This window comes from Geotrypetes seraphini, chromosome 9 (assembly GCF_902459505.1).
Source record: "Geotrypetes seraphini chromosome 9, aGeoSer1.1, whole genome shotgun sequence".
Lineage (NCBI taxonomy): Eukaryota > Metazoa > Chordata > Amphibia > Gymnophiona > Dermophiidae > Geotrypetes > Geotrypetes seraphini.
Window position 1 is genome coordinate 149,053,281 of NC_047092.1, and position 11,783 is coordinate 149,065,063.

Consider the following 11,783-nt stretch of genomic DNA (forward strand, 5'->3'; position numbering starts at 1 on the left):
ATATGTATTTTGGGTTATGCTCATGCATTACTCACCCAAATGTACGTAGTTAGACACGTGGTTGTGTTAAAGTAAATATGCAAAGGAGTAAATATGCCTGCTTCCTTTTAAAGAAGTTACTTTTCCACTTGGCTAAAACCACCATATGCATGAAGAGACTCATAAGAACAAAATGTCTTGTTCATTTACATATTCTAGACAGATGTTTCTTCCTAACACAAAATTGTGAAATAGCTTTGAAAGCAAATAGCTTAATTCATTACTCTTTTTTTAAAAAAATTGGCTAGCCTATCTCCCAAGAGAAAATACTTCCTGTTTACATCAGGGGCCTTGCGCTGTAAAAATAAATTTGAAAGATAATTCTCCTTTTGTTTCTTCCATATTCGGTTTCAACTAACGTATGATTTCAATGACACAGTGCCAAACTTCTGTATTATTTATCTATGTCTCTACTGTACCAGTGCAAACACTGGTCAGATCAAGTATCCAACACTACAGAGGCCAATGCATGTTGACCAATTATCTAATTGTATTGCAGACATGAAAAATGAGAAATACAATGCAATCTAAAAATGTTAGTCTTTCCATTTCCTTGGCATTATTCAGTACATCTTTCTTCTTGGATTTACAGTGGATCAGAAACTAAGCAAGCAAAAATTAAAGCAACAGAACCAATCCAAATTTTGCTGGAGGACCAGCTGCACATTATGCAGCAGCTCCTTTAAGAAGCTGACTACAGATCTGTGCTAAGCACTGGCATGCTATGTTAGAGTGTGTGACCGTGACACTCTACAACAGTGTCTCTCAAACTGTGTGCCATGGCACAGTGGTGTGCCCTGACAAGATTCCAGGTGTGCCACAAGAGATCCCAGAATATTACTTTATTTTTAAAAATTCCCTTCATAAATATGCACTAGAATAGATGACATGTACGAGTCTGTCAATGTTATAAGCGTCTATGTGCGTAAGGTTACAACCACCCAGACCAGCATTATTCTTTGGCAATGATTGGTCCTTGAAAACTAACGGCAAGTAATTTATTTTTATTTTTTATGTAGTAGTTATCCTAACTTCAGCAACAAAGCAATCAAGGCTTTGCTACCATTTGGATCTTCTTATCTTTGCAAACTTGGATTTTCAGCTCTGACAGAAATTAAATCAAAGAAAAGTGAACGACTGCAGATGGTGGACGATGAAATGCGTGTTTGCTTGTCGACTATCGAGCCACGTTTTGAGTTAATTTGCACTCAAAAATAAGCACATCCATCACTTTGATTAGCAGAGACAGAAACGGAGGAGGAGAAGATGCTGAAGCGGCAAAGTCGGGAGCGGAAGGAGCTGCAGGCCAAAATTCAAGGGATGAAAAATGCAGTACCAAAGAATGTCAAGAAAAGGAGAAAGCAGCTTATAGAAGATGTTGCCAGGCTTGAGGCAGAAATGGAGGAGAGACAGGAGGGGGTGCAACAGCTGAAGCTAGAGATATCTAAGCAAGTGGAGGTGGAATCTCTTGCTAATGGGATTGAGAAATTGGCATTTGAAGATAGTGAAAAACCAGCTCAACATTCTCGTCTAACAAAAGCTCAAAAGAGGCGGGGCAAGGAAGCAGCTTTGGAAAAAGAGAGAGAAAACCGGATAGCTGAGGCTGAAATAGAGAATCTCTCAGTAGTTAGACACCTGGAAAATCAAAAACTGGGCCATTTATTGGCTGGCAGGGGGCTAAAGATCAAACAGATTCCCTCTGATGGACACTGCATGTACCGGGCTATTGAAGACCAGCTAAAGGAACGTGGTCACATCTTGACATTAGCACAGCTGAGAAGTCAAACAGCACAATATATGCAGAGTCATGTGGATGATTTCCTGCCCTTTTTAATCAATCCCAACACAGGTGATATATAAACACACCAGAGGAATTTGAAAAAATATTGTGAATTCTATTCTATTTTAGTTTCACCATTGTTACAATTACTCATACATAGCTTAAAGAACTTTAAATAAATAACTCTCAAATTAAATTGCAATTTTATAATTTCAGGTATAATGTGCCGTAAAAAACATTTGCTCTGTTTATTGTGCCGCGAAAAACATTTGCTCCACTTAGTTTGCCACAGCTAAAAAGGTTTGAGAGATACTGTTCTACAAGCTGAATTATGCCCCTGATACAGCCCTGTTTTGGGCAAAACGTGGCCCATGTCTGGTACTATTAGAATTGTGTGAAGTAAAGAACTATTTTTATTACACCTGGGATTCATTCTTCATCCCTTCTGATTCTATAAATGACATCTAGGTTAGGCGCCACTCAGTGTGCTAATCACGGACACCTAGCACTGCTTAACTGCAATTGTTAATGAGTTAAAAGGTGTGGTAATTGACCATGCCCTTAAAAACCCATTAAAAACAATTGTAAAAGATGCCAATTAAGGTTCTGAACTTTCAGTTCCAAGGTTCAAATCATTATTGAAGGCATGTTATTTTCAAAAAGCCTTTAATATTTCTTTTGATTGATTGTTTCTATAGCCTTGGTTCTGTAGCAGCTGAGCAGGTGATGGGATAATCGCGCACCAGACACCAGCGCGCCAACAAGCTAGCACTGACAATTCGGTGCAAGAAAGAAGCGCGCCACGAGAAAACTTTGTTTTAAAGAGCTCCGACGGGGGTGTGGGGGGGGGAATCCCCCCACTTTACTGCATCATGTTCGCACTGCTGTTGGGGGAGGGGATGCAACCCCCTACATTATAGAGAAAAACAGAACTTTTCCCCCAAAAAATCAGAAAAAGTTCAGTTTTCTCTATAATGCAGGGTTTCAACCCTCCCCCCCCCCAACAGCAGCGTGAACACTATGCAGTAAAGTGGGGTTTCCCCACTCACACCCCACTTCGGAGCTCTTTAAAATTAAGTTTTTCTATGGCGTGCTTCTTTCTTGCGCTGAATTGTCAGCGCTGGATTGTCGGTGCGCTGGTGTCTCGCGCGTGACAGACTATGAACCGCTGAACAACTTCAAGTGTAACCCTAGACAAAGTTATTTTAGATTACTTTAAGACTTTGAGTTTTTGATTTTATTTGAGCATAATTTACTTATATGCTCTCTGTTTTGGAATTTCAAAAACAAGAGGAAGAGCATTACAACTGGTACAAAATGCCGCAGCTAGGTTAGTAATTGGAGTTGACAGGATGGCACATATTGCGCCAATTCTGAAGCAATTACATTGGTTACCAGTTGTATTTCGGGTGCAACATTAAGCTGTTTCTGTGGCCCATCAGACTGCCATTAAGCACCATGGTACTTTCGACATGTTGTGGCACTTTTTAAGCCTAATAAATCTTTATGAACCGAAAATCAAAAGCTATTAATTCCAATTGTGCAGGGAAATTATGCAGACACTAGAGTGATAACTTTCTGTATTGCTGGTGTTAAAATGTGGAATGCTCTAGTGGGCCAATTGCGACTCTGTGTAAACCAGTTTCAATTTTAAAAAAACAGTTAAAAACTCAGTTACTGCAGTTTTATGATTTATTAGTTGACATTTGCAGAGAAGAAATTGTTTAATTATGTAGATTTTATGATATGGTTTGTTTTTTATTTTATGTATGTTTTAATTGATGTAAACCGTTTAGTTTTTTTTTTAAATGGTATAAAAAAAGTTTGAAATAAATAAATACTTATGTTTTATGGATTGTAAGCTGTTGTGACAACAATCAGTGGGGTATCATGTGTATAATAAATATAAACACATAGGCACAGCACCTAGCAACGCCTAAGTCAATTTGCCCTCCAATGCCTAATGATGCCAACCTGAAAAGTAGGTGTGGTTAGAGGGTAGAGAATAGGTGTGGTTGACATAGGCATCGCTAGGCATTGTAGTTAAGAGCCGATAAATTAGGCCAGGAAAACCCTGACCTAATATACTGGCTTCCGCCACAAGGATGCCTAGTGACACCTAAGCATGTCTAGACACTGCAAGGCATGATTCTATAAAGGATGCCAAGCAGTTGATTGATTGCTGGCCACCATTTATAGACTCAGGCCCACGGTGTCTAGAGGTAAAATAGAGATAGAGGATGAACACTAACCTTTGCAAAAGTAAACACCCTCAAAATGTTTATATAAACATGTAAAATCCAATTTTACTTGTTGAAAGCCTTTCTAAGATGAATTCCTTATTCATTTAAGTAGGCTCACATAAGATATGAACATAAGAAAATCTATGGCGAGTCAGACCAAGATTCACCAAATGCAATATTCTGTCTCTGGCAATGGCTGGTACAGATCGCAGACCCAGCAGATTCCGTAACGTAGAACTGTCTCTTGCAGCTCATTTCTAGGAATATGTGATGACTTTCTCAAACCTGTCTAACAATTTTAAATGCAGTCTTCCTTTATAAGCTTGTCCAAGACTCCTTTGAATCCCTCTGTTAGTTGCTCCAGAACTTATTGGAAAACAAGCAAAAACCTCCCAAACCCCAAGAATAGAAAATGGATAGGGGGAAGAGACAAAGACAAACAAAGAACTTAGCTAGCTTTAATATAAATTATTAGAGCGGGAGAGCCCTCAGTCACACAGCCACTGCTGGGAATTCCCAGGGGAAAGGCTGTCACGGGCTTACACCCAGAAGAGTGTTAACTGTGAAACATCCCCAGGCTCTCTCCACGTGAATAAGTAAATAAAGTGCAACAATCACGTGCAATGTGTGAAAAAATATATAATAAATCAAAAAAACACACAGGTAACTAAGTTTGAGTTTGTCTCTGTCCCCTAACCAGGGGGCCAAAAGGAAAAACAAGTGTCCAAATCTAGCCAAGCCAAACACAATCTGGAAGTACTTAGCTTCTCCGTGTGAAAACAGCCAGCAAATGATGACTTCGTCCTACGGGACTCCGTTTCGGGGGTGCACACCCCCTTCTTCAGGAACAACTTGACTGCGCTGAGTCTCTCAATTCCTCCGACACAGCTTGGAGAGCAAGGTAGAAAATGGCACTCGACTGAAGAGGACGCCTCCGATTTAAACTGCAGACACAAATGTAATTGGTTGAATAGGTCAGCTGACTAAAACAGCTGACTTGCCAGATCCACATCTATTCAGAAAGATGAGTGAAGTAAAATACGCTGAAAAAACACTAGTAAAAAGAAAACTGAAAAAAGAAAAAGAAAACTACAAAAAAGGGAGGGTAAGTATCTGCATAACAGGGACAGCACAAGCTAAACTAAACCCCTTAGAAACCTATACTAGTAGGTATATTGCCATTCGATGTAATCATTAAGTCCACTGGGGGGTCAAAGCTTGGAGTTCAAAAATCCAATACTGTTCCCTTCGTTGCAACCACGATAATTTGTCCCCCTGGTAATCATCAAACAATTGTTCCATAATGAACCAGCGGAGATCTTGAAAAGCATGCTTGAGCTGGATACAATGTAGAACCATGGGGGCACTCATAGATTGAAGGTTCATTATGGAACAATTGTTTGATGATTACCAGGGGGACAAATTATCGTGGTTGCAACGAAGGGAACAGTATTGGATTTTTGAACTCCAAGCTTTGACCCCCAGTGGACTTAATGATTACATCAAATGGCAATATACCTACTAGTATAGGTTTCTAAGGGGTTTAGTTTAGCTTGTGCTGTCCCTGTTATGGCAGATACTTACCCTCCCTTTTTTGTAGTTTTCTTTTTCTTTTTTTAGTTTTCTTTTTACTAGTGTTTTTTCAGCGTATTTTACTTCACTCATCTTTCTGAATAGATGTGGATCTGGCAAGTCAGCTGTTTTAGTCAGCTGACCTATTCAACCAATTACATTTCTGTCTGCAGTTTAAATCGGAGGCGTCCTCTTCAGTCGAGTGCCATTTTCTACCTTGCTCTCCAAGCTGTGTCGGAGGAATTGAGAGACTCAGCGCAGTCAAGTTGTTCCTGAAGAAGGGGGTGTGCACCCCCGAAACGGAGTCCCGTAGGACGAAGTCATCATTTGCTGGCTGTTTTCACACGGAGAAGCTAAGTACTTCCAGATTGTGTTTGGCTTGGCTAGATTTGGACACTTGTTTTTCCTTTTGGCCCCCTGGTTAGGGGACAGAGACAAACTCAAACTTAGTTACCTGTGTGTTTTTTTGATTTATTATATATTTTTTCACACATTGCACGTGATTGTTGCACTTTATTTACGCGGAGAGTGGGCATAAATGGGAAGTTCTCCGACTGGGAGAAAGTGACTAGTGGTGTACCCCAGGGCTCGGTACTTGGGCCGATCCTTTTTAATATTTATATCAATGACCTGGAGGAAGGAACATCCAGTGAGATCATCAAGTTTGCAGACGATACAAAACTATGCCGGGCGATCAGATCGCAGGATGATAGAGAGAAACTCCAGAGCGACTTGTGTCGGTTAGAAACATGGGTGGAGAAATGGCAGATGAAGTTCAATGTGGAGAAATGCAAGGTAATGCATTTAGGCAATAAAAATAAGGAATACGAGTATACAATGTCAGGTGCAACTCTGGGGAAGAGTGAACAAGAAAAGGACTTGGGTGTACTGATAGATAGGACCCTGAAGCCGTCGGCACAATGCGCGGCAGCGGCAAAGAAGGCAAATAGAATGTTGGGCATGATAAAGAAAGGAATCTCGAGTAGATCGGAGAAAGTTATAATGCCGCTTTATAGGGCAATGGTCAGACCACACTTGGAATACTGCGTCCAACATTGGTCTCCCTACCTAAAGAAGGATATAAAACTGCTGGAGAGGGTGCAGAGACGAGCAACAAAACTGGTGAAGGGTATGGAGAAACTAGAATACGAGGACAGACTTATAACACTAGGATTGTTCTCCCTTGAGAAAAGGAGACTGCGTGGGGATATGATCGAGACCTTCAAAATACTGAAAGGAATCGACAAAATAGAGCAGAGAAGATTATTTACATTGTCCAATTTGACACGGACTAGAGGACATGTAATGAAGCTAAGGGGGGACAGGTTCAGGACTAATGTCAGGAAGTTCTGCTTCACTCAGAGAGTGGTTGACACCTGGAATGCCCTCCCAGAGGAGATTATGACGGAATCGACCGTCCTAGGCTTCAAGAGCAAACTAGATGCATATCTCCTTAAGAGAGGCATATAAGGATATGGTGGACTATAAATTAAGCCAGGTGTACACCTGGCAGGGCCTCCGCGTGTGCGGATCGCCGGACTTGATGGACCGAAGGTCTGATCCGGAGAAGGCAGTTCTTATGTTCTTATGTTCTTAATTCCCAGCGGTGGCTGTGTGACTGAGGGCTCTCCCGCTCTAATAATTTATATTAATGTTAGCTAAGTTCTTTGTTTGTCTTTGTCTCTTCCCCCTATCCATTTTCTATTCTTGAGGTTTGGGAGGTTTTTTGCTTGTTTTGTGATTTTTCTACCTCCCTTATTTCAGGGTTTATTTTTGTTCTCCAGAACTTATTGGAGCATTGAGTAAAACAATGCATTACATTACATTAGTGATTTCTATTCCACCTTTACCTTGCGGTTCAAGGCGGATTACATAAGAATTGTTATGATCTTAAGAAGTACATATTGATAAGATATTAAGAAGTATTTAAGGAATAGTTTGAACATTTTCTAATTTGCTAAGGAGTAGATTGGTAATGCAGGAGGAATTCAGAACATTATTGGTTGTATTAAATTGGTTTTATGTATTTTTTGAAGAGTAGGATTTTTGTTTCTTTTTTTAAGGTTTTGTAGTCTGTGGTCGAAGTCAACAGATTGGTGAGTTGTCGGTCCAGTTTCGCTGCTCTGGTGGCCAGTAGGTTGTCATAAATTTTTCTTCATTTGACATTTTTGGTTGGTGGGTGTGTGAATATTGTGTGGGTTCTCGTGTGTCTGTTTGAGGTGGAATAAGTTAGTCGATTGTTCCAGTAGGTAGAGCTGTTTCTGTTTATAGTTTTAATAGTAGGCAATGGAATTTGAAGTGTACTCTGGCTTGTATTGGGAGTCAGTGTAAGTCATGGTATGCCTATGTGATGTGGTCGTATATTTTCAATGAATAAATAAGTCTTAGGGCTCCAGAACTTATTTGAGCATTGAGTAAAACAATACATTCTATGATTTGTCCAGTGTTGTTCAAAGTACTTAATCAAAATACTTAAGTAAAAGTAAAAATACATGTATTTTTAAATACTTAAGTAAAAGTACAGTGAAGAACACATTAAAAAATTTACTTAACAGTAAAAAAGTTATTGCCTAATATAATATTTTTTGAGTAAAAGGTACAGTATTACAACTCATAGTAAATGCAACTATTAATGTTTTTATCCCAATTTTAATGTTCTACAATTCAATCCACTTTGCTTTGATTAAAATAAATTTTGAAAATGGCTCACTCATGCAAGTGTGCTTGTGAGTCATTATTAAACTAGCACAGCTAAAAAGGTGCATTGGCAGAAAGTGCAACAACTGCATTGGCAGAAAGTGGATTGCTCAGTCTGAGTAAAAAGTTCCTTCAAATCGAGTCAGGCTGCAATATTACTGACATCTTTTGACCAAGTCTGCAAAGATTGCTCAAGGGAATCTCTGTCTGTAACACTTGACTTTCATATAGCAAAGAATACTTTACCATCATTTTTGTCATCATCATCCTAAGTATGTTAGAAACAGTGTAATCTAATTCATTATTTGCATCTTCATTATCATCATTATGCCCACCAATTACAGAGAAAGCTTTCACACAGTTGGAATCATTGCTTGTTGTTCTAACAATTTTTCATTTGATGGCAAACGGTTTGAATATCTTCGAGAACTGTTGCAAGAATGTAAAATGTGTGGGAACCCTTCAGTCTTGGGGCCAGACAAGCAAGCTTCCTCTCTAAAGGCTATCAATCCAGTGGACAGTCACCACAAAGTAAAATTTTCCTTGGGATGGCCAGCAGTCTGTTGTAGAGACGTATGTCTGTTTACCAAGAATTGCTACTAACGCCAACTTCATCTCTTCTGCAAAGTGGTCTCAGTTCTTCTTGGTTGGAGACCAGTAAGCAGTTCAACATATACAGGCAACGCCACTGTTCTTGTAGGCTATAGTCACTGAACAGCAAAACTTAAGACGATCCACTGTTTGCATAATAGGTTTGCAATAGCAAAACCCTGTTTAATTTGGTTTAATCAATAGGCTATGGATTTCTACATTTTCTTTGCAAGTGGCTTCAGTTTCCTATTTTCATTCATTAGAAGTTGAATCTTTACAGGAGCTCCCTCTTCTGAAAAAAAAATTATCCTTGGCAAATCAGTGCCATAAATAAGGGAACAATTCAACAGCCAACAATTCAAGTCACACACTTGTTCTAAGGCTACATATGGGTTAAATACAAACAGGCCAGCATAGCTAGATGCAAAGATTTAACAAAGCTCTCATGTAGACATGCAAGAAACATCTGTGTAACAGATTCTCAGTGGCGTACCTAGGGGGGGGCGGGGGGGCGGGCCGCCCCGGGTACCAGCCCTGAGGGGGTGTTCCCGGCCTTGCCGCTCAGTCCCCCCCCACGCCCGAAGGACCGCTCGCCCCACTGACCTTCCAGCACACCTATGAAGCAGCCCGCAGCAGGATCGCGACGTCAGCAATCCCTCAGCTGCTTGGGCGCTGCTTCCTGCGCCGCGGTCCAGTCCCTCCTCTGACGTCAGAGGAGGGGGCGGGACCGCGACGCAGGAAGCAGCTCCTAAGTAGCGCAAATATAGCTGACGTCGCGATCCTGCTGCGGCTGCTTCATAGGTAGTGCGGGGAGGCAAGGGGGGCGAATGGTCCTTCGGGGTGGGTCGGGGATCTGACCCAGTTCTAATACCTCTCCGTCTCCGTGCCGACCGACCCCCTCAAGGACCGACCCTTGGAAACATGTTTTCAGGCTTGGAATCCAGTTAAAAGGCAATAGACGCTCTGTCTATACCTGGGACCAAACTGAAAGAAATTTGTCCAGCCCTGGCAAGTTCAAACCCAACTCAAACCAAATTCTGCACTCCTGGGGAAGGGGGAGGTTTTGCTTCTGAGAAAGTGCTCCTTAGTACATCAGAATCTCTGTCTGCTTCTTGGCACCAGCACTGGAGAAATAATGAGACGCCCTACTTTCTTTCTGCATGTGAAGCCATCTGGAGGGGGGGGGGGGGTGTTTGTGAGTGATGGAGGGCACTAGGGCCAGCAGGAGTGAGGTACATAGTTAGAGCTGTAGAGGGGGGGGGGAGAAGGAGGGTGTCCCTATTGCAAGGGAGGAGTGAGGTTTTCCCTCGCCTTTTCTTCAGTCCTAAAGTTCACATTTTCTGGCTTTGGCTGCCTTCAGCAGTCATGCGACCGGGTAACAAAGCCCCCTGACACTGCACGCTGTCTGATTCGGCTGCTGTTGAACAGTTTGCGTGCCGGAACCCTTCTCAGGCTGAGTGGAATTTGGGTTATGAGCTGCAGGGAGTGGTTGTGAATTTCTCCGTGAGAACCTTGTGCATCCTCCTCCAGCTTGAGTCCGCACTAGACGCCCGCACTAGACGTCCGCACTAGACGTCCCCACTAGACGTCCGCACTAGACGCCCGCACTAGACGTCCCCACTAGACGTCCGCAATAGACGTCCCCACTAGACGTCCGCACTAGACGTCCGCACTAGACGTCCCCACTAGACGCCCGCACTAGACGTCCCCACTAGACGTCCGCAATAGACGTCCCCCACTAGACGTCCGCAATAGACGTCCCCACTAGACGTCCGCAATAGACGTCCGCAATAGACGTCCCCACTAGACGTCCGCAATAGACGTCCCCACTAGACGTCCGCACTAGACGTCCCCACTAGACGTCCGCACTAGACGTCCGCACTAGACGTCCCCACGTAGACGTCCGCACTAGACGCCCGCACTAGACGTCCCCACTAGACGTCCCCACGTAGACGTCCGCACTAGACGCCCGCACTAGACGTCTAGTGCGGACGTCTACGTGGGGACGTCTAGTGCGGACGTCTACGTGGGGACGTCTACGTGGGGACGTCTAGTGCGGACGTCTAGTGCGGACGTCTACGTGGGGACGTCTAGTGCGGGCGTCTACGTGGGGACGTCTACGCGTGCGCGTCCTCGTGCGCGCGTCTTACATTCAGCACCAAGTGGCAGAAACCTAAACCCCAAACTCAGATAAATGCATTCCCAGGCCTTGTTCTCCCCTCCTCCAGGTCAGATTGCTGTTGAAAGCTGAGGCAACAGGAAATACGTCAGCCTCGGGGAGGATCGGAACTCAAGCTGGAGGAGGATGCACAAGGTTCTCACGGAGAAATTCACAACCACTCCCTGCAGCTCATAACCCATATTCCACTCAGCCTGAGAAGGGTTCCGGCACGCAAACTGTTCAACAGCAGCCGAATCAGACAGCGTGCAGTGTCAGGGGGCTTTGTTACCCGGTCGCATGACTGCTGAAGGCAGCCAAAGCCAGAAAATGTGAACTTTAGGACTGAAGAAAAGGCGAGGGAAACCTCACTCCTCCCTTGCAATAGGGACACCCTCCTTCTCCCCCCCCCCTCTACAGCTCTAACTATGTACCTCACTCCTGCTGGCCCTAGTGCCCTCCATCACACACAGATCTACTAATATACCCCGTTCCTTCCTCGCAGTGCCTTCTGGTACTCACAAACACACACCCCCCCCCTCCAGATGGCTTCACATGCAGAAAGAAAGTAGGGCGTCTCATTATTTCTCCAGTGCTGGTGCCAAGAAGCAGACAGAGATTCTGATGTACTAAGGAGCACTTTCTCAGAAGCAAAACCTCCCCCTTCCCCAGGAGTGCAGAATTTGGTTTGAGTTGGGTTTGA

At 43.1% G+C, this 11,783-nt stretch overlaps 1 protein-coding gene across 1 annotated transcript; it reads left to right on the forward strand.

Annotated features, from left to right (window-relative positions):
- Window positions 1–1,275: 1,275 nt before the first annotated feature.
- LOC117366492 (deubiquitinase OTUD6B-like) lies at window positions 1,276–1,899 on the forward strand (the record flags this gene model as incomplete). Its single annotated transcript, XM_033957860.1, has 1 exon — window positions 1,276–1,899. A coding segment is annotated over one exon (624 nt), but the record flags the coding sequence as incomplete, so codon positions are not given.
- Between the last annotated feature and the right edge of the window lie 9,884 nt (window positions 1,900–11,783).